At 36.4% G+C, this 24,384-nt stretch overlaps 1 protein-coding gene across 3 annotated transcripts; it reads right to left on the reverse strand.

Annotated features, from left to right (window-relative positions):
* Nucleotides 1-5,351: 5,351 nt before the first annotated feature.
* STX2 (syntaxin 2) lies at nucleotides 5,352-23,935 on the reverse strand. Of its 3 annotated transcripts, none has more exons than XM_089490974.1 (10): nucleotides 23,906-23,935; nucleotides 19,689-19,766; nucleotides 16,970-17,069; nucleotides 13,378-13,452; nucleotides 12,307-12,380; nucleotides 10,339-10,447; nucleotides 10,119-10,192; nucleotides 9,891-10,028; nucleotides 8,670-8,780; nucleotides 5,352-5,429 (listed from the first exon to the last, which is right to left on the reverse strand). In XM_089490974.1, exons 1-10 carry the CDS (start codon nucleotides 23,933-23,935, stop codon nucleotides 5,352-5,354), a joined length of 867 nt encoding a protein of 288 aa, XP_089347100.1. The 3 variants fall into 3 exon arrangements, with proteins under 3 accessions (XP_089347100.1, XP_089347099.1, XP_089347098.1); XM_089490973.1 differs by lacking the exon at nucleotides 5,352-5,429 and adding an exon at nucleotides 8,065-8,148 and having other exon boundaries at nucleotides 23,909-23,935; XM_089490972.1 differs by lacking the exon at nucleotides 5,352-5,429 and adding an exon at nucleotides 8,065-8,148.
* Nucleotides 23,936-24,384: the final 449 nt, after the last annotated feature.

Below are 24,384 nucleotides of genomic sequence, written 5' to 3' on the forward strand. Positions count from 1 at the left end.
AAGCCTACACAAAATACCCTTGTAGAATTGGACCTTTACATATCAGGACAGCATTACCTTCTCTGCTTTTTCCTGCATTACATTGTCAATATGTCAAAAGTGCATGCTATAACCAGAACAATTAGAGATTTCATATTTTAATAAAATAATGGAATGGTTAAAATATAGAGTATACTTTTTAGCTGCAAAACAACGGTTTTCTTTTCATTTAAATGAAACATTTGGAGGGGTCACCAAATAGTCGAGCAAGTAGAGAAATTCACTTTTTGAGTGATTATAATTCCATAAGATGATATTTAAACTAAAAAGGGACAGTTTGACAAACTATGCAAATGACTGCATTGGTGCAAAATTAAGCAGCCCTCAAGCGGATACAACTGGAAACAGCTTACAATCCCGATTCAAGGTGCACATTAATTTTATTTTTTGATATAGAAGCATAAGCAAATTAACTCTAATGTGGCAAGCACTATACTTAAAAAGGGATGGTTTGAGGTCCCTGGCACCCTTATTAAAAAAAAAACAAAACAAGCATATTAAAGTGCACTGAATACTTTAACCACTTTGCGACTGAACTGATTTTCAATTCTTGTTCCCTTCATTTGCATTGCTTCGTAACATTTCTGCAGTGTTTGTGTTTAGCTGCAATTTTCTTTCCTCACTTACTGAACCCACACAAATTGTATATTGATTTCTTTCAGGACAAGAAGGGCTTTTTTGTATTATTTTTTTTTTTTAAATACCTTTAGTTTGGTCATCTCATTTACATACCAAAAAAGTATGAAATATGGTGAAAATTTTTAAAAATGTGTTGAATTTTTTACTATTTTTTTTTTTACTTATCTACAAAAGGGAAAGAAAAAAAACTGCTAAATAAATCCTAATACTTGGATTTATAAATACCCAATGTTTTGATGTTTTCTTGCAAATTAAAGGACAATAAGTAGAAGTAGTGTATAGCTTTTTCAAAACCATCTTTTTAAAGATGTTCATCCTACTCCCATGTCCTATTTGGGCCATACATGAAGCCGGACAGTTTTATTTATCCCCATCAAACCACATTTTTGGAAACTAGACACCTTAGGGGATTTCAACACTTCCCGTGCATTAATTCTACCACTAGACTCTGTCACTAGGGTGAACGTAACCGATCCCGAGAGCGATCACACAGCACCAATACTTATTTTTTGGGTGTTGCTGAATGACTCAATATTGTCACTGGTCATTAAGGGGTTAACATGAATCCTTTAAAACATAAAATTACCAGGCCAATATCTTGCAGCACTGGTGCTGCAGCGGCCCTTCTCCATGGTCTGACATCTCTTGCCACCAATTAGCTGCTTGAAGCCAATCAGAAGCAGGAAAGTGCTCACACAGAAATCAATGGGAGTGCTTGCAACACATGGGGGTCCTCGTTCACAGAGCTAGCTTTGGAAATGACTGAAGGTGAGTATATCACAAAGATGTGTTTGGACAAACATCTACCACACAGGAAATAACTGAAGGGCAGGGAAGGGGGTTCTCCTAAATCCCCTCATGCACATGCAAACTCAACACCATGAAAAGTAAAGAGACCAGGCAGCTATCATATGCATTAAGGTTATGTATTTTGTATACATTTTCCTTTTCGAGGTAAGAAGGTTAAAAAACAAACACAAAAACAGCAGAGCCACAGGTAAAGTGCATTTTAATAGGAAAACATGTAAGTACATATTCAAATTTAAAGATTCCTTCCACTATTCACAGATTGCAGTGTTACAAAAGTACATAATAAGCCATTACTGAGCGCATACATTTGTTTTTCTAAAAGGTGAAAGTAAAAAAGTGTCAAATAAAAAGGCACATATTATACATAGCTTTAATACATACAGTTCATATTTCCTTAGCTATCTAGAAACCGGGACCTATAAGAAAGTATACATTTCAACAGGGTGCTAACATTTGCTGTAAAGTATTTAAACAAGACTGTCTGTTCTTAAAAACAAGAAAACAATGATACAAACAGTACATGTATAAAACCAATATTAATAAAAACCGTAGTGCCATACAAATATTTTATATACTAAGAAACTCATTGAAGGAATGTTAAGTCCTAATAATTGGTTCTTAGCAGGTACAGTACACTTTATGGCAATGTCATCCAAACTCATGAGGATCTGTGGATCACATTACTGCCAGTAAACTGCTAGAGCCTTTGGCATTGGAGATTATATATTGGAGGATGATAGGACAGATGCTTTCCATGGTCTTCAAATCAGATTTCTAGAGTTGAAAACTTCTACATGCACTTCAAATGTGTGTACACCTTTGAGATAACTCAAATCCAGTATATGACCTCATTAGGCCCCATCCAAACAACTTGTAAAATCTCACATATAATACTTTTTTTTCCTTTAGGGCAAAATAATAGTCTCTCTATGTTACAAATCAACTTCTGTATTATACATGAGATTTCACAGAATAAATATTTTCATTCGTGTTTGTAAAAAGACCTAATTCATTACCTTACTGGAAGTACTGCTGGAAGACAGCAGAAGAACAAAGATGGCTGATGCAGACTTTTTTAATTTATTTTTTTAATGTACTTGGAAATGTAGGCGCACTAAGCTTGTTACATCTAATGATAACAATGTATCATTCCCACAGGGTGTTAGGAAATCAAACAGAATCTCAGGAGGCACTTCTCTGTAACATTATAGAGATTCAAACTGTGGAACTCACTTTTAGTGAGTTATATTCTCAGTGATATTTCAGTGCTGCTTGATAAAAACAAATAAACTAATGAAGCTAAAAAGGCACTTGCGATCCTAAAGAGGAGCCAGGGGAAAGAGTAATTTGATAATTATAAAACGTGCAAGGCTCAACTAAAGAAATCTTCATTTTGGTTTGAAAAGCACCAGTTGAAACAGACTTTACTATAAAATAAGCAGAACTTATCAAAAGGCACATTTAAAACAATAAAGGCAGTTTATGACTGTTTCTTGTCCATAGTAAACCATTTCGGAAAAAAAAGTACACTTGTTGACGGTGCCATCCGACTATGCAAAATAAGATAATTTCCACAGCATGACCACCTTAAGTTACTCTTTGGATACAAATGCTTAGGTTATATGATCATGCAGTGGTTAATTTCTTCTAACAAAGAGCTCAAAAGGCTACATGCGACCAAAATGCACTAAAATGCATATGCTCATGGGTTTTAAAACATTTTTTTTTAACCCATGATTAGGAGATTTTGTTTAGTAAAATCTTCATCAATCCATATATGAAATGCGACGGCAGGCGAGGAGTAAACGGGTGATTTCTGTTAACCTTTCAATAATAAACTGCACATTAACCAACAATAAACCATGTTAATGTTTTTAAATACCACTTTTGTTATTCGGTTTCTGGGTTTAGGATGATGCATTGCGTCATGCAAACGATGGGTTGCATCACGCAAAGCCCCCATTTTCTGTTTTGTAGCGTTAAATTGATAGTTTTATGTTCTGCTAAAGTTTATGTTTTTGGGACAAAGCCACTTTAAATAATTTGTTTTGCAATAGTGGTATATAAAAAATGTGAGGGAGCTCTATGGCCTAAGGCAAGCTAATTTTCCCATATCTACATTAGTAAACAAATACGAGGTTTGTAGTGGGGGGGGGGGTATTTGACACAAAAAAGGATTAAAAACATACTCAAGGAGATCATGCACACTCAAGAGATCCTGCACAGAAATTATATGGTAGATTATGCCCATAAGGTCATAGTTCATCCTTTAAGGCCGTCCCAAAGCAACATTATACCACACAATATCCTTTCACCATTCCATGTGTATATAAGTTTTATAACCCCATTGTGCTATTATATGGGAAAACACAGAAAAAAAAATACCTCATACAAATATACGCATTCGAAATATCACCACCGCAAGGTATATTGCCACAAATGAAAAAATAATTAGAGTTAACACTTTTCAACTTTACAGATGGAAAGACTTGCAACAGGTTATCAATCATGATTCTGGTGACAACAGGTGAAGATGTGAATAAATCTTTACAGAATGTAGGAGGTGCATGATGTGTGTAAGAAAGTACATTTCTGCTGTTCCAAGTGCACTAGTGTGAGGTAGGAGAGAGGCCTCCCAAGTTTACAAATAGTTGGAATTATAATAATAAAAGAATTACCCTCATTTTTTCACAAAGTACTTTTAAAATGCCAAGTGGAGGGTTTTTGCATTTTGTGGTTTGTATTGCATTGTAATGCATTATACACATATACAGATATTTCTTGTAGCTTTTGTTTCAAGTACTACAAAGCATGTATGTAGTGGCACTTGAAACAAAAGCTACAAAAATTTCTGGATATGTGTATAATGCATAACAATGCAATAAAAAAGGCAAGATGCCTTCAGCTTGATTCGAATAGGAAACAGAAAAAGCATACCGTTAATCAGTCTAGAAAACTTGTAAGTGTTAAGTATGCTAAATATGAAATGCCAAGATAATGCGGTTTAGTGTTTGTTCATTAAACCTTCGGCAAACCAAAAGATGAAAAACAGCAATTTGAAATGAAAGGACCATGTACATGCAGAGTTTTCTGACAATTCGCAATATTGGATTTAGATTTTCTCTATAGTTTTAATGCTGTCTAGATTCTAAGAACTTTTACCACATAGTGGTAGTGTTTCAGAGCCTTGCAAATCATATAATAGACTTACATTTTAAAAAACCATGATGGCTTGAAAGAAAAAAATAAAGTAGGTAGGATTAACAGTGCTTACAATATTATTTGCTGCTTCCAGGCCAGCAAATGGTCATGACCGTATGGCTTTGAAATAGTTAAATGCTATTGAAATAAAAACAACATGAATGGGGAAATTAACAAGCATTTTATATTACAATGGTTAACACTGAAGACAGCAGCATTTGCATGTAATTTCAACAGCTACTATAGAATACAATAAAAAAAATACAATAATGTTATATAGCTACTGGGGACAGCCTGTAAATAGTGATGTGTTGTGCAAACTAATGGATCACAATCAAGTCTTAAAAAAGAATAAAACCATGGCATATTAGAGCACACTAAAAACCGTATTCACACATTTGTGAATTTTTGCTTCCATGGAGTGACCCTTATATTGGCATGATATTAAGAGGTCAGTTTTCTAATCAAGACAATTAAAAGACACTTGAACACTGCCCTACAGAGTACTCACCTGCCCTCCCATTTTAAGAGGGACCTAAGTTGGCTTAACAATTGATATAAGTTTGCAAATATGAGCTCAGGCCTTTATGGGAAGGGGACCACAGGCTGGTTCAAATTCATGCGAGAAGGCGGTCTGGTCGAAGAATCTTGCAACGTGTATGTTAAGTCAGCGTAGTTGCGAGGATGATTACAAGTATCAACAGCAAGATGGCTACACAGATAATTATGAAGATCATTTTCTGGAAGTCAGAGGAAAAGAAAGATATAATTAACACAAACGCATTCACAGAGCTAAATATGCTAATTTTGTGGAAGACAATTAATTTCACGCTCTTTTTTTATACCAAGAAATGTATGCACATGGCTTAAGATGGTGGATCCTACAGCTCAGGAGTACTTTTTTACAACCCATCAACCAATGAAACAGCTGTGTATTTTCTATGGCAGCGTTTCTCAACCGAATATGTTTGCAGTGAAGGTTCCCCAATATATATATAGAATTCACTTCTGAAGTATTCCCAGGAGGACATGTTACAAGACAGAACTGTGCCAGGGTTTGGCCTAATACAAACAAATCTGTGCCATAAAAATAAATAAAATTGACCCCCAATTCATCACCTTCTCCTAACACCTATCTTAGCAAGTCACATGTGATAATCCATGATCACCACCAATGCATGGTAGGCTTTGTCTTGCTCCTCTCAATTTTGCCAGAGTTGGGCTAAGTCGGACCGTTGTCTCAGGCTGTTGCCTGCCCAGTGACTCTATAGGTTGAGAAACTCTGCATTATACAAGAGTTTATGATCATTGGAAACACCCTTGAAACAAGAAGTCACCAAAAGAACCATCACCAGTTCATTGTACGGAAATACCAAGTAACCACAGTAAAGTCCTCTCAGGTCTATGATTCAACAGTTTTTACATACATGCATTTTGTGGACACTTTCATGTTCGCCTTAAAATAAATCATCATTATAGAAGAATACTCTGGTTGTCACAGGGGAAAAAGGGGCAAGGTTATCACTTGCAAAAAACATATTACCACTTTTTAAAGCTATCTTGGATTTCCTATATTGTACGCGACAAAGAGATCCCAGATAACTAACGTAACATAGTATATGTGCCTCTGAATCCTGCTTTGATTTGTCATATGTTTCAGTGGGCACCCAAATGTATAAAATACAGTACGGTCTCTGAGCCTATTGTAACATCTACTGGCCTGTAAGTTTCTGCCCTCAGAAAACCAATATTTTAATGCCTTTACAAGTTTTACACTAATGCAAAAAAAATACCTAGAACCAGGGCCGAACTGGCCTGCCGGGATACCAGCGGGATTTCAGACCAACATTCAAAACAGCCGGTGAGCGGGATTGAAAGCCGCCTTCTCTGGCGCCTTTTGAAATTAAAGGGGCCGGCATGCACGCACCACGATACCCAATGGACATGCCTGAGCACTTTGGCCCACGTCTTAAAAGGGGTGGGACAAAGAGCTGAGGCACAGCCATTGGGTGGCGCGGTGCATGGACGCCGGCCCCTTTGATTTCATAAACGCAAGCCTCCACCCGCTGCCCCCACCAAACACCAGGGAGTTAGAAGTACTGGTAAGTCGGAGGAGGTGGGGGGTATAAGGCATTTCTGGAGGCAAAGCCGGCATTTAGGGGGGTATAGGGCATTTCTGGGGGCAGGTTGGCAAATAAAAGGGAATAAAAACAAAATATTTTTCTCAAATCTTTTCTTAAATATGAAAAATAGTTTACATGAATTAATAAAGAAATTAGTTTCTTACAAGAATATTGTGAAGAATAATGTAATCACTGTTTTGCAGTAGCAAATGTTTTGATTCCATTATGTCTAATGTATTTAATTTATTAGGGTCTTTTAACAATTTTGCTTTCTGTCATTTTAATACAAATAATGTGATAAAAAGAATGTTTTATAGTTATTTGTAAGGCAAATAGTGTGACTCGGTATGTATAAGGGGTGCGTGTGGGTATAAGAGCTGGACTGCAAGATAAACTATATACCCAGCCTAGGTATTTAAACCTTGGTATAATGTTTCTGTACTATACTATCAGACTTTTTAAGAGAGATATGGTTTGCATTTTCCAAACTGGCCACCAGAGGGTGTTTATTTGTTGCCGGGTAATATCTCAAACAAACTAGAAAGCAAAATTTAATGGGATTTTTTTTTTTTTTTTATACTGGTCACAGAGTAATATATTGCCACACTAAAAATACTATTTAAATTTCTTACTACGAGGACATGTGGAAGAAGTAAAAAAAAAAAAAAAAGTAAAAAAAGGTATGAGGGTATGAAGTTCAATTGGACAAACCTCTTTCAATTAGTTTACCAGAGCATACTACTAGTTTTACACACACAACAGTCTTAATAAGCATTGCTTTTTAGCTTCTGATGCGTCATCAGACTGCTACACAACAGATAATTAGTGCTGTGACATCACTGTGAATAGGTCACTGAACACATGTGGAACACTACGGTAGACACAAAGTCATTTGGGTATATCTTGGCTGGAAAACTTTAATGTGGTACGATTGCAGGAAAAAGAAATCCAGCGCATGCAAAGCATTTAGCAAATATGGAAATTAGCAAGCAAATGAGGTTCTCATAAGAGACCTTGAACCACAGCAAAAACTAATAAATCAATTCAAAGTATTTAGCTATAACAAGTAAAGTCCAATTGCCTTGACTTAGCAGAAACACAATAAGCTTAATTCACAGTAAGTGATATTATCCTTGATTCACCCAGGGCTGTAGGCTCAAGATCTCTTACAGAAACAGGAAAGGAAATGAAGGGATAAGTAACTTACTGCCACATTGGCAGCCATAAACGCAAAATGGAAATAATCCGAGCTTCATTTAAGGCCAACAGATAAACCAATAATCAAGGCAATTAAGCCAATGAGCACCAGCGCTAGAATGGCAGCTATCCATTGTTTCTGTTAAAGAAAAATGAATTAAAACACACACAGTCAGAATATTGCACACTGTTAATGTGCAGTCAGCTGCATATACTTAACAGTGAAGAATTAAAGTGGAAGTAGTAATGTCTTTTTACAATTGTATTTAGTCTTTCAACACTTATGTTATTACTAAAAAAGTTTTTGATGCAGAGCCATCATTCTATAATCAGGTAAAGCTATGCACAATTATACTTTTAAATGCAATAAACACAACAAAAAAGTCAGGCAGGAGCGCATGCAATGAATGATGTAAGAACAAAGTATTCACTAGCAATAAGTCTAAAGGCGGCTGTGAAGAGACAATAACTGATAAGTCATATCCTCTCAGTTTGCCACTTGGTGTCCTAGTGTAGATTTCACATTGGTTTTAGTTTTTTGATCCAAGCTGTTTTTAAAAGGCACAATGTGTACCTGTGCAAGATGTGAAACTGTACAATTAAATTGACCATGAATACTGAATACTGCTGCGGGGCATAACCCAGATCAGAAAATCTTACCCGGCGAGACTTGCTCTGGTATTTCACTGCTTTTTTGGTCTCCTCTTTGGCGTGTTCAACATATTCTACAGCATTTAGCACATTCTTCTCTATGCTGTTAATCATTTCACCCTGGGTCAAGAGATAAGAAAGACATTGAAAACACAACTAGCATACAGAATGACAATGTATTTTCAAAAAACAAAGCAGAGAGGAATGTAGTTGGACGTTGAAATTGGCAGCGATTTCTCTCACATGGACATAAGCAGGTAGGAAGGAATACATGAGGCTACCACATGTAAGCAAATTAGCCAGTGGCATAGGGGCCCAGCTGACCCATGTGGCTCTCATTGATCCTAAAGTAGCAGGAAATTAATATAATATTACATCAGTGTATTGCTTAAACAAATAACTGAAGATATGTTCTGTTCCACAATGTGGGTTAGAAGGCCTCTAAAAACCTCAGAGCCATGCTACATTCAGATTCGTTATACAGAAGTCAAGTCTCATCAAACAACATGAATGTGTTATACATGAGTTCTTTGGTGTTCTGATTAAAATTATACCAAAGAGTTGTCAGACAACACAGAAACACGTTTCACATACTACCATATGCCTATACAGCTTACTGTAAGTAACCAATTTGCAGTGAGGCATTTGGAACTGGATGATCATGAAATGCTGGAAGAGGGCAAAATAAGTGATCTATTACCTGGACTTCTGTCCATCAACTGAGGTAAATCAGCAGCAAATAGCAAAGGGTTAAACAGTTTATCAGTATGTTACTTAACATCAATGACAGCTCAGCACAACAGCAAAGACTTCACATACATACAAATAAAACATGTGATATTGTTTGAATTAATGCATTAGTGTTTCACATTTTCTTTAGCTAGGTTGAAGCTGCATTTCTTCTAAAGTACAAAGAATAAAGCACACCCTGCCCTATACCGTATAAGCTGTACAACAGACAGCACCATTTGGAATGATCTTCACAAAAACATGGGTTCCCAGGTCTATGTGCCAATTAAAAACGGGAAAGTATCACAGAATTTTTAATAAAAGTTACTCCAAGCGATGGATGACACTGCTCTACTTATGTTCACAAGTTGTGTATTGTGTCTTCTGATATTAGGAGCCTTCTCTACAACTAGAGCATGCTGCTACCTTAACTTCAGTCTTTAAGCAGGAATCACATAAACTCAATAAATATATGCATAGTATTAAAGACTTGATAACAACCTGAGTTTCTACCAACATTGCGATATCCATAAACATGTCATGTAGTTCTCGTATGCTGGACTCCAGCTTCATGATATCTTTGTGGCGGGATTCAATTTCATTCAGTGCCTGCCTTGTTATTTGGGAATCTGAAATGATCTAAAAAGGAATAAACCATGGTTTACCAGTTATTTTCAATTTTCAAAATACATCCAAGGTATGTACAAGTGATTACCAATGAGTACTTACATCAGATGTAAAGATTGAAGGGTTCCCAGACTCCAACATCTCCTCCAATTCTTCATCTGTTGTTGTTTTTCCAGCTACAAATAAGAGGCATTCACTCAGCTTGTGAAAAACAGCAGAAAATACTTACATTTTACATGGGGCATTTAGCTTAAAGTACTAGAATGAATTTCAACGATAAGGTAAGAAAATGGAAGGTTAAAAATTGGTGTTGCCATCTTACTTATTTCAAGCTGACGCTGAATTCGTCCCTTGCTGCGCTCTCGGAACTGGACCTGCGTTTCATTGTACGCAGTCATAACTTCTCCAAATTTTCGGGACAATACTGTATGCTGCAAAAAAAAATAAATAAAAAAATAAAAATTGAAAAGGACAATTATACTTTGAACTACAGTTTTGGGAAAATTTCAAAGAGATGATATATGTCTCTAAAACCCCTAAAATATGGAAAATATATGAAATGTAAGAGATTATAATGTAAGAAATGTAAGAGATTACCATGTACAGACATGGTACCCGTTATTTTACCAGTCACTAAATTGTTCTGAGTGCATTTTTGCAAATAAGTTATATTATGGTGTGGTTTGTTTTATTGAAAGAAAAAGAAAAATGGCAGGGTCTTAAAACATGCTCTTCTTGTGAACTTAATGCTATGCTAGACATGTCAGTCTAAGCACAACATATGTACGATGTAACTGGACTGGCTAAAACAAGCTAACAACCTTAAACGGGAGATTTATGATGCTGTGGCATGACCTTAAAGTATTCATGTTCCAAAAGCCTCCAATGTGGCTGAATTAAAACAATTCTGTCAAGAAGAGCTGGCCACTATTCTTCCACAGCAATACGAAAGACTCATTGCTAGTGATCACAAATGTTTTATTGCAGTTGTTGCTACCAAGGGTGGCGCCACCAGTTACTTATGTTAAGGGCGCAATTACTTTTTACAATGGGTGATCATTTAAAAGCTGCATTCATTTAATCATTAAGTTAAGCTGCATTTTGTGTTTACACAGGTTCTTTTTGTCTATTTAGTTTGATGATGAGAAACACTTAAATGTGACAAATAAACAACAATAGAAGAAATCATGAAGGGAACAAATACTTTAGTTTTTTTCACTCAAGCACATTTGTGTGGTCCAGATTTTGTAAGCAGCTTCTGATAATACAGCATATTTATTCAAACATGAATACTGTAAACCGGAATAACCGCTACATGCTAATAGCAACTAATTGCTTTTACAAGGGTATATAAACATTTTTAAGGAATAAGATTCATTTATTTTACAACAGTGTTGTGTCTAGCTGTCAATGCATGACTGATTTAATTCATGCTCCATATACTGATAAAAGGAAACACCCAGGTATGAATATTTATATATATAGCTAATTCTCAAAACAGCTTATTCCTGAAAAAGCACAAAAGCCATCTGGCTTGTTTTTATCGCTAACCGTGGCTTTTGCAAATACAAAAAGAAAAAAAAAATAGAAAGAATAATTAGTAATTAATCTGCAGGTCCACTAAAAAAAGCCCATTTTCAATGGTGATCCATTAACCTATCCAGTTATTTTCTCACACAAATAAATAAGAAAGATTTTTTTCTTAGTACTTTTGCCTATCTGCTGCTAAACATTTCAGGGAAAATTTAGACCTAAATAACCATTAAAAGTTTATGGAAATATTAGAAAGGTGATGATCTGTAACAAGGTTAAAAGTTTAATCATCATCAAAACGAAGGACTTTATACCAAATTAGGTTTTTAGTGGGAACCGCCCACTTCACATGTATAGAATATTACTTGCGCTTTTTTGTTTTGCAGTGTAATCAGTACTTTAAATCAATTTAAGTTTTCTGTTACATTCATAAAGTGGAAAATTAGAGTTTAATAAAATTTCTGTATGGAATACTCTATGGAGTATTGTTCATTCAGAGAACAAGTTGAATAATACTGTTATGCAAAGTCTCGACAAGTCTCCCTTCATGCCGACAGGGGAGACCCCAGTATGTCTAACAGCTGAATCCTGCGTGTATGAGCAGGGAAATGTACCCGCAGGCAAAAAAAAAAAAAAAAAAAAAAAAGGAGATATGTAATAATCAAGACCATTTTCTATAGCACATGATAATATATCCTAAGTGTGTTAAGGGGTTAATACACAAAGCACCCTGGCCAGAGTCAAAGTAAGACAATACCTGTGTTTTACGAATTCGTAAGTTTACGGAGGATCTATTGGAATTCTCATCTTGATCAATTGTTTGCTCAATGGCTGTAACAAAAATACATGGAAATGTATAGATACATATATAACAGTGTTAGGGCAGGTTTGCGTAAACATGAATACAACATACCACCAAATACTCACTAACGTTTGCAGAATATACTTCCAATTACATAAAAGGTTACATTTACCTCTGCAACACCAGCTTCATGCCAACACGGAAAGATGAGTACCTTGGAAAACTATTATGATCCCAATTTCATTGGTGCTATTTGAACATTTCTATCTACCAGTGACATCCAACCTGGGTCAAGACGAATGGACCAAAAACCACTTCATCTCTATGCCCCTGTGGTTTTCTACAGCCCTATTTTGATCTACCATATATATGATATAAAACAGTTGCGAATGCATTATAAAAAAAATGTCATCTTAAAGGACTTGCATGTTTAGCAAGGTGTCAGGATTGGTGTAGGAGCATTGGATGCTATCTCTTGTCAGGCACCCCTACCAGGTGGTATTCAGTAGGAGGCTGGCAGGGACACCTAGGTAGAGACTGAAGTACGAGGACACAAAGCAGAACTGATGAGCGAAAAAGCATAAACAGAGGGTCCAAATGATCATTCAAACGTTAGTGTAATAATCCTCTGACTAAAGGACATTGGTGGCAGTGCAATTGTGGGGACAGGCTCTCCTCCCTCTTCACAGGTGCAAACAGCCAGCCCCTGGACTGAATGGGGAATGGAGTGCCTCACCAAGGCGGCTCATTCTTTGGTCCTCGGCTTACCTGAGATTCGCAAGATACACATCACTACTTAAGGCTGCGGCCTACTCCGCGGGGCAGGAGAGTAAGACACCCAAACGTAATTGGCATGCAACAACTGCATACAGTCAAGATTAAATACAATATATATATGCTACCTTGATAATGAAATTATGCATTTAAATGTTTGCTATAAATGTAAAGAGATCTGTGCCAACAGGTTTAATACAGTGATAATTCTCTTCAAGTAAAAGGTTTTTTTCTTTTAAGACTTGGACTTACACTTTAACTTTGTTCGCACTTTATTAGCGATATTCTTGATTTCTTTGTTAAGGCTTTCAAGATCTTCCTTGGTTCCTACATAAAGAAAAAGAAATAAAGCCAGCTAAATGCTTTATGTTGGACACCAGATCCATTTGCTCTTAATGAATGTAAAACGCAAGAAAAACAAATAACAGATAAACCAGTAAACCCACTGTTTTTAAGTAGATAAATCAGTTACCAGCACTTTTGGCCAATACCTTTTTAATCTTTTCCTACTCATTGACATTCTGAGAAACCTCATTAGTGCTTAGGCTTAAATAGCTAAACCAGGAAGCATTGTAATACATTAGACAAGGCTTTCAATTATTAATCATAAACAATTAAGTTTCTTTAGGTTAATAATCACAGCAGTATTGTCCACTGGAGGGGGAAAAAACATTTCTCTGGCGCTCATGTTTAGCTGTAATTTTCTTCTTTCTTATTTAGTGTTCCCACACATTATATATAGTTTTTTTTTTTTCTTTCAGGACAAGAAAGGTTTTCTCTAGAGACCAATATTTGTTATTTTAAAACGTTTTCATCTAGTCAGCCTGCACCCATGTCCTATTTGGGGCATGTTTGAAGCCAGCCAATTCAATTTATCCCATCAAATCTTATATTTTTGAAAACTAGACACCCCACAGGTATTTCAAATACTAGTATTTTAACTCTTTCCATCCCAGGATTCTTGGGAAGAGACAGCTCTGAATTTTAGGACTTACTGTGAAACGCAACATGTCTCTCAACATGGAGCTTGCGGTCGCTCTACGGAACAATCACAGCATGTCCTGGGATGTTTTCGGGGAAGCTAAAAGCCTTGATAGAGGCGTTTTAGCAAAACAATTTGCTTAATTATCGCCTCCTAAGCTCTTTTAAAGCAGATGGCCGTTGTCATTGTATATGGTGCACGCTGTCGCTCCGGCAGATTTTTTTTCTAAGGCCATTTAATGCCAGGCATGTTAATGTTATCAAAGGGTTAAAGAATTTATTTTCATCACTACAATTGTCCCACTATGGTGGGTCAATCAGAGTATTAAAAAAAAGGTTGAGTAGAGAACTAATGCCTCCTAAGCAATATGGCATTTTTCATGCCCAAATAAAATATGGCAAGACTTTAACAACAGGCACAAAAGACATCCAGAGAAGTGTGTACATTCAAAATCCACAAAATCCTTTCAGCTTCTACTGAGCTAATACAAAAAGATACTGATCTGCAGCCTGCGAGTCAGGGACAGACATAATTCTTGTGTCAGCAATTTGTCATGGACAAAGAAAAGCAAAAGGACTAATTTTTAGTTACCTAACCAATGTCTTCTTTTCAATTCCATTACCAGCCCTATGCTGATGAAAAGTTTTATGTATTATGATTACATCCAGGATGTGATTTTTTAAGAGACAGTTGGCCAAGTGAGGAAAGCCAAATATTTGAAAGACTTAGCTACTGGTCAATTTCTTCATGTCTCTTACAAAGTTGATAATTTCTCAATCTACCCAGCAGACCAAGTCCACTGCCTTGTTGTTACATCTCTTTCACAGCCAGTATTTTACCAAACTACGTTCAACTGTGAACTCTCTCTCTCTCTTCGTTACTGCAGCCCCCTACTAACTGGCCTTCCTCGCCTCTCATCTTTCAGCCCTCCAATACATTCTAAACACCTGTCAAACCAATCTTTCTATGTCACCTCTCTTCATTTGCATCTCCATCATACTAATGGTTCCACATACCCTACAGAATAAATTCTAAATTCCTAAACCTTTCCTACAGAAGTCTCAACAATGCATCCCTTGTATCTCTCCTCTAAATACCATGCCATTTTAGTTCTTTTAGAACTTAATTTTCTTAGGAACAATTGTGACTTCTTCCCCACTTATGTCTTCAGGATTTCAACCCTGCTCTATCCATTCTCTGGAATTCCTTATCAATCTTAATTCACATTGAATGCCTGGTAACCAACTGTCTGCATAAAGCTCTGAATTCCCCTGATGGTTGTGTGAGGATACAGGACTGTTTTCTTTCCTCCCTCAATAGCTGTTTTAAAGAAGCAACATCTAAATCTAGCCCAGGGGGCTTGAAAAACTGGGCCATATGGAATAGACATGGCACATACCTACATCACACAATGAATGATAATAAACACACATCAAAGTGCAAGATTTATAGTAGGGATCCAGAGCCTGTCCTGGTACCATCCTTCTGTTCTTTATATTAGAATGTTTCGTTATTTGTTCAACTTTATATGTTTAGTGTAATCCCAATCCTTACTGTTCTTGCCTCTAAAGACTGATTAGTTTACAGCTTTCAGGAAATACATTACAAGTTCATGTATTCAGGCTGCACTAGTGAAACAAAACCAGGCATCCAGTATCATATCTCAAGGGAACAGTTACTGATACAGATAGGGAAGGGCTGTAGGTAAGGCTTGCAGAACTCCGGAAAACACTGGAGTGATCTCCGACCACAGGTGCCACGCCCAATATATTCTTAGCGAGACTATAGAGACAGAAACATATCTCAGGAGTTCTTACAACACATCATTCATGCAAACGATTGGTGCTAGTGTTTGAGTGTGACACACACGATACAAGAGCTGACCTATTTTGTAATGCAAGGTTGGTTTTATTGGGATTGTGAACAACATTATCATGAGCTTTGAAATGGTGTTGTAAGATGACCATTTCCTTACACAATCACACTAGTATTGTATGATTTAGAACAGCAGCAAAAACGTGTCCCTTTTCATGAAAACAGAAAGACCTAGACATGGATATGTACACGACAAAAAAATGGCTCACCAATATTATTTTAATAAGTCTGTGAATGTGTTTGTTATTTCTCATAATTACATTATCCCCATGTGAGCAGCAATAACTCATCCAAGACTAACCCCTCTATTGCTTTCTGTGGCTTATTTTAAAATTTATTTCTGAACCTCAAAGAATTACAGTTTTCTTGAGTAATGATTAACCCTTGTTTTACTTTAGAGAAAAGGAGAAACAATTAAGAACAGAAAATCTTGAACAAAAAATATAAAATAATCTCAATAATAAAAATAATATATGGTTCTTTAGGTAAATTCTCAGTCTGCCTGTGCTTTGCAGAGTATTTCTGGATAAAAATACATTGCACAACTTTTTGGCTCTGCTCCTAGACTTCACAGCAAGGATGGATGATGGCAGGGTTCAACCCGGAAGCTCTCTACTAGATTAGATAAAACATAGGAGGTTACGAACAATAACATGATACCCACTAACGGGCCAAACTATGAACTGGTTGAATGGGGAAAAGAAGATCTTCAAATCTTCAAAAACAGTTTGAGGAAAGCTTGGCATTGGCACAAACACTTCCCAGCATCTTTCTGAACCCTTCCACTAGAGGAGGATGCAATGTGCAGCCATCCATGCATTTAAATTATGTGGTTTTGTCTAGCAGAATGTGGGCAGCCACCTGTAAACTGAGGGAGCAGGCTAGGATTAACTATAGATGACACTTTTCGGGATTTCGTACAATAGCACAGAATATTTTATTGGGGTATTTCTAGCACAAATAATGTAAGAACTAATGGGGACTTACGGTCTTCAGGATTTGGTGCTGATAAGATTGTGCTGTGTTTCTTCTTCACCTCTTCCACATTTTCAGATATTTTAGTAATACAATTTCTTATCTCTTCTACCTAAGGGGGATTTAAAAAGATATAGAAATAAAAGCATTTCTTCAACACAAAATCAGACTTATTTTTCCCATACACTGAAGTAAGTAAATCGCAGCACAGAAACATTACAAGAGAGGTAATAAAAGTATGACTGACATGTCATGGTTGAGCATGGCCGTAGGGAGAGCCCTTTCCATTGGTGTTCCCTCCGTCCTTGGGGGGGGGGGGATACAAACAGCCCATGAATTTTATATATCCATTTATATATCCATTGCCTAAAACACAACCATGTCCTGTGCGCAGCCCTCGAGGAGTTGTGTAGCCCCGGTCTATAAAGAGTAGTGCTCTGATGGATCATTGTCAACATATGAGCCAGGCCACAAGATCACATACGCTTTATTTCACTGTTTGATGACCACTGAAATATTTAAAGAAAAGCCATACCCATTGATCCTAGATATGCATTTTTAAGAGTATTAGGTGCTAAAACAACACTATATATCTAATCCGATTGCTCATTAATCAAAATTAGGTTGAATAATTATTAGAATATTAGATCTCACTCTACCAGAAATAATATTTCAATTGTTAATCTTATTTTTCACACTTAAAATTATGCAGTCGTGCAATTAGAGTTGTACCACCTTTTTTCATTTATTGTTTTCTAATAAGGTAATGTATGAAAAAAGCAACCAGATTTCCTGTTCTGGCAGTGAACTTTTGGAATACAGGAAAAAGGTTGTTTATAGGAATGGAGGAAGCGTTGCTTAAAGGGACAGTACAATGTCACTGGCAGCCTCACCAAAAGAAAAAATATTCAAGTGCTTGGCGCAATATCTCCTGGAAGGAATAAAGGCGTTGTGCACAATGCAGCAAATGCCCTATGCATTTGCAAGGGGGATATCATAATATAAATGGACCTCTCAGAGATCATATGTATTATAGCGCATATGATGGCTGGAGTGACCCTTTACCATCCTTAATAACTTAAGCTCATACACTGAACTCTAGCGTACAGAATACATAGTTCAATTATGTAGAAATCGTTATAAATGCAGAAATGCACATTAAAGTAAAGAGGAAATTGCCGAACACTTCAAGCATAGATTATGATTATCATTCATTTTCAGTATGTCATAAAACAAAAGCAGCTGTACAAAGCTGCTTTCAGCTTTAGTATAAAATGACAGAATAGAGTTATATATATATTTTTTTATTTACCAAACCTTAAGACATCTCTGTAATATCTTTTTTTATTATTATTATTTTTAATAAAGCAATCATGCCCATATACAAAATGTTATTCAAAAGCCAAGTTAAACGTCAATTAACCAATGGTCTTATGACTTGGAGCATTTATTGTTGGGTTAGTTTACATGAAATATGTTACACATGATTTGTACATGATTTTCTTATTCTAGCTCAGTATACACTCAGTAAGGGAAAGTGTACTGCATTACATTATAGATACTAGCATATTCTCCTGAACGATGAATCATCGAATGTCGGGTTACAATGTTAGAAGGTAGTCATCTAGCCACACTAAGTTACCTCATTTCTGTAGGCGGCAACATGAGGATATTATTGTCAAGAGTTTGCAGAACTTCTTTGTTGTTAATATCTATGCTATAGTCTAGAGATAGTAGGGACATAGAGGGGCAAGTAAATTAGGGCTGCTTCAGACACTTGGATCATACGATAGGGGTAAGAAAGTTAGCAGCTCTGGCACTAGATTATTTGCTGTGGACCGTGGCAATATTTAGGTTATGATCCCCAGTGATAACCTCCCTACCGATACAAGTCTAGCCAATATCTTCTTTTAGTGTTACATGCTATCATTTTATTTGTGTATACTTTAAATGTTCACATAGAAAGTCCAGTCTGTTTTATTTATTGAAAAAATGGTTTGCCGATTTGAGGAAGACAGTGCTGTACCCTGGCAGTCGATGTCCTTTTGTCTGCTATGAAATGCATCTTTCCACTGTTTACTGTACATGGTGCTCAAATATAGCACTTTCCACTCAGTGGAATTGAAGCTTCAGCTAAGGAAAATCGTTTAGTGATGTTACTGGTGACCGTGTGAAAATTGACAGCCTCCTCTGGACATCGTATAAATTTAAACGCAATCATGAAACTTTCATAACAGCAGTTCGTGGTGTGCTATATAAGTTTGAGAGCAGAGGCGCTCTCTACCAAATATATTTGTTTGTCTTCTAGTTTTGCCATGCACCTTCAATATATGTATTGTAAGAAGCTCCATAAAATAATAATAAGAAGAATAAACAACAAAACAACTCAAGTAATCCTCACCAGGAAGCCACTATTCAGTTACATTAGAAAGATTAGGATTGTGTTGAATTAAAAGGGAAGTCCCATGGAAAAATAAATAAAGATTTCTCTGACAATTAGAGTGTTTTTCAAGAAATAAAGCACCACAAGATTATGTAGTGCTGTTACAATAGGGGAGGTCTTTCTTATACTAGTTATATACAGGTTGGTGGGAATACCCGTTAAAGCCAATGTAAAATGATCTTCCACAGATGAGTTAAAAGCTCTGTATCGAAAAGAAAATATAAAATAAATTATATATATATCTATATATCTCAAAGGCTATGTTTGCTGTTGATGAGTAAGCCTTACCTGATTGAAAAAATCATCCATAAAATTTTCATTCTGAATAACAACCACTGTTTCTCCGTCTTCTTCATTTTGTTTACCCTACATAAAAACAATATTTTAAATATTACAGATTGCAGTAGAAATTTGCCAAATAAAATGCACAAATAATTTACATGATGTTACATTCAACTCAGCTTTTAGTAATTAAGACAAAACAAGGCAGTAACATTTTGGATGTGAAGTTGTACAGTTCTATTGTAACTCTTGAAAAGGCAGCAGCGTGGCTGGTCTCTATTAGGTGATAGGGGAGGGTGGATGAGTAGTGTGAGTGTGTGTATACTATAGGGTCAGAGTCAGTGTGCATATGTATTGTTTTGGACTCAGTGTGTGTATACTGTTGTATCAGTGTGCATTTGTGTATATGTATAGTGCTAGAGTCAGTGTGTGTGTGTGTGTGTGTGTATAAATGTATAGTGTCAGAGTCAGTATGTCTACTGTATTGTAGTGCCAGATTCAGTGTGTATATGTCCATGGTGTTAGATTGTGTATTTTATATATGGATATAGTGTTAGCCAGTGTGTGTGCATGTGTGGTGCTAACATGTATGGTGTTTATGTTACAGTATGGCATTAGCACGAGTTGGAGTGTGTGTATGTTAGTGTATGGTGTTAGCATGTGTGTACACATTGAGGAAGAAAAAAAGCTGGCCCTTAACTTTTTTGGCTGGCTCCTAGATTCAAACAAAATTTGTCAATCCATGTCCTAAGCCACTTTCACAGATTTATTATTTGATATGATATTACATACTTATTTTGTTTACCTAAATAAACAATGGCAAGTTTTATTCGCAAAAATACTATAAAGACCTATAACAGTAATTGGTTTTCAGATATGCATCATACAGTGTTATACAATGCACATTTTATCCAGTGTGGTAATAACACATCTCACTGCTAATATTTGGTACATAGCTGAGAATGACTGTATGGCCCTGAAACAACCACAAGATGTTTACAAGATTGGAGTGTAAAAATATTAAAGAAAAATAAACGAGAAATACAGTATTCCACATTCCAACCATTTCAAGCGGCAATGCACTTGACCTCTTGTACTCGACACTTACAGGGACGTTCCAAGGCTCCACGTATAACAAACCACTACTCAAGATTCTGAATGAACAGCTTCTTTAGTTGTGCACAGCCCTTGTTCACACTTCTACTCCAAATACCAAACCTCTTAAGTTTACTGGTGAGCTCTGCAGCTATGCGCTATTTAATAGACCTTACCTTTATATCAATATACATTTTAACATATCTTAATGGGCTACTGCGGCTCATATACAGTGATAGTATATCTGTACCCTGCAACGCAAAAGTATCAAGGAATCACAAAATTCACTATTTTCTGTTAGAATCTGAAGACAAAGAGAAAACAAACAAAAAGGATTTTGGTCTTCCATGCCAAGGACTAACATACCTTAGTAAATTATTAAGATGATAAAAATATATATATAAACTGTATTGAAAATCTGATGCGGATCAAATATTTTCCCCAGTTCATAAAAAAAAACCAAAAAAAAAAACAAACGAACCCAGAGTTACCAAATGGAATGTATTTCCCAAGGCAATGTCTAAATACGTCATTGGGAAATACAGATGTAAGTCGTGTCTGCACAAGCCAAATAGAGCCAATAGAAGGGAAATGCCTCTGTATATAAAAGGTATATATGCACCCTAGCTGTAATTTAGCAGTTTATTTAAGGAATGCATGGGGCAGTTTAAACTGATAATTACAGAAATAATCTGGCAAACAGAAGTAAAGTAAAACTAGTTGGATGTAAACGGCTTACTGAAACATAAAGTAACATTCGCGGTAACTGATATAAAATGCATTAATTCATAAAAATTATGACTAATACTTCTGCTGCAGGTCATAAAATACCTTAATACACATAAAACTGGTAAGCGCTGTTTACATTACATGGAGTAAGCAATTTAGCCGAGTTTTTAATACACATAATGTGTATACACAGGGGAAACGCGTCTTAACTTCCTTTTTCTCTGGATCTATATGTTTGTACTTTCCCATTAGGTTATCTTTTCCATTCTGTTACTTTGCAGATTGCCGCTGATCGGTTCATACAGCCTCTGTAAAGACGGGGTGTGGAGACGGGAGAAAACCTTTGGACAGGAAATCGCTTGTATCTCCTCCTTCCAAAGGTCCCGGCTTTACAGAGATAAATGTCTAAACTAAATATCTCCAAAAAGAAAAGTTAGATTTACGGACTATTCTAAAGCACAGGCTTCTATAACACACTTCACTGTGCTAAACATTGTCACAGTGACAACTGCCTCTCTATTAACTCTTACTTCACAAATATACTAGTAACTTGGCGAGCGCTATGCGTTGATCGCATTTTTTTCACATGCAATGTGGCAAATTCATTTTGTATCGTCTTGTTATAACTATTATATTTTCCTACCCTAATCCATAACAAGTTATTCTGCAACGAATAAACGCACTCAATTTACAATCCTACACAATATGGTGTCATCAGTATATATATTATATATATTTATTTTTATTATTATTTTTTTTTACCCACAGTCATTAATAAAATACCAGATATTAAGTTATTCTCAAATGATTAGCACTTTTAAAAGCAGCATCAAAAATCAGTTCATAAACACAGCTTCTTATGTTTAAACAGATTCCCATTCAATGATGTAATACAAAACCTAATTTCTTAAAAACAAATGCATTTGCAAGATTTTCCTAATACTCTCGCTTTAATTTGGCAACCATTAGACATTTATGAAACTAATGAAGGCCATCATTGTTTCATATAAATAATCTGTTTATTCAAAAATCCCTCGCTGTACAAATTAAGCTGAATGCTTAGATGTTAAGGCTATACAAATACAATAGAACATACAATAAATAAGATGCAACAACAGATTGGTGAAGTCTCTACAGAGAATCCAGTACCTCCCAGAGATGAATCCTACAGGATGTGTCTAGTAGTGAAACATGATCGATTTATTCCTCCCCCTGCCCCCACAACACAGCAACAGAAAGAAACAAAGCTCAGTCTCTTATAGCCAAGTATCTTTCCAAACACAAGAATCCTGCACTAAATCTGCTAATGGCCATCAATGTGTCTTAAGGAATGTTAAAGGAGAAAAAAATGAAGGTGATCAATTGTAGAGAGACACAGGCTCCATTTAGCAAGCCAAATCTATTATATAGCAGGCAAGATCTTTCATAAGCATGACACACAGATGTAGTTAGTTGCACAACTAGGTACACTTTTCTTAAGAAAGAATTAGAAAGCCAACTGTAAACACCAGAGCCTTGAGCTGTCAAAAGGACACTTGGGTGGACTGATCACCTCTGTAGAAAACCGCACATTTTACAAAAGTTCTGTTTTTGTTTTCTAGGCTAAAATAAACAATATCGGCAAGAAATATAAATATATTTACAAAGTCTATGAATCACAAAATGCAGTAATACGTTTTTAAAGAAAAAAAATAGCACGTATTCTGTTTACAAGCTATATATTGTGGAGCAATGGGGGGGGGGAAGAGTATTACTAGTGTGGAAATAGAGCTTCACTCAATGGAGATAATAACAGTAATAATAAAATCAAGATTATTATTGTGAATTAGGGAGAGGTTAGGAAAGTTGGGGATGTTAACATGCCAGTGATTAGTGCAAATAACACGAGACATTAGGACTGTGGGTTTTATTCGACTGAGAAGCCCTCTGGTACTAAAACAGTTAAATTAGTGCAATGAGATGAAATTTAGCAAATCTGGCACATTTCCCAAGGAAACACCAGCTTCCAGACTACGATGAGATCAGCTGATGAACAATGAAGCACAAAAAGACACCAAAACTATTGAATGTACCTTGGTATTCAAAATAAGTGGATGCAAAAAAACCCCAGCAAAAGTAAAATGCAGGCAATCTAAAACACCACCCTATAAACACAGTGCATTCAAGGGAGATCACCATAAAATATATTAGACTATAAAGAGAAAAATAGTAAGGAGTAATAACACAAATACATATAACCCATAGGAGGGACGAGTTAAATATTAGTGATCAGAAGTGCCAGGCCAAGCACACTCCGTAAACAGCATTTACACAGAGTGCACACAAATGGTTAATAGGAAACATTCTCCATGAACCGTTAGTTTATTTAATCTAAAGGATTCTTGAGCTCCATGACTCACCGCTGACAACTCGGTCAGCCGGTCCTTCATGCCCGTCCGCGTTGATACCGTCTAAGTAACAGGTCTCCCGATATGTACCGTGCCGGCCACCGCCTCCTTCCCTCCACCCGGTGCCACGGCAACCACGGCTGTGAGGAGCAGGAGGGGTGGGAGAGTGCTGCACAAACGCACTGTCAGCGTAACCCCGCCTATCCTCCCCGGAGCAATAAACCTTACACATCAAAAGTACCCGGTGGGCGTGACTATGTAAATTCCCACGCCGGAGGAAGAGAATTCCTTTGCGTTCCAAGCCTCTTTGTAGACCGCTACATCGCCATCGTTCCGTTAAATTGTAGCCAGAAGAATTCTAGCATGCAGTACGTTATTTAAGTTTATCTAGTCCCGATAAGGGTCATGCGTTTGAAGGGATATGCAAGCGCTCTCTATAATTTAATATGCCCTTATTCTGACTTTAGTTTTCAGGAGTTGGAACTAAATCA

The sequence above is a fragment of the Sceloporus occidentalis genome, unplaced genomic scaffold, assembly GCF_023333645.1.
Source record: "Sceloporus occidentalis isolate IW3139 unplaced genomic scaffold, rSceOcc1.0.p SCAF_48, whole genome shotgun sequence".
Taxonomy (NCBI): Eukaryota; Metazoa; Chordata; class Lepidosauria; order Squamata; family Phrynosomatidae; genus Sceloporus; species Sceloporus occidentalis.

Bases quoted from the DNA above. Each gene is read 5' to 3' on its own strand.
- STX2 (XM_089490972.1), bottom strand. From the start codon at position 23,935: ATGAAGGACCGGCTGACCGAGTTGTCAGCG. The intron at 17,070-19,688 runs GTAAGGCTTACT...AATCCCCCTTAG, and splicing joins TGGATGATTTTTTCAATCAG to GTAGAAGAGATAAGAAATTG. The intron at 10,193-10,338 runs GTAAGATGGCAA...TCTTATTTGTAG, and splicing joins TCAGCGTCAGCTTGAAATAA to CTGGAAAAACAACAACAGAT.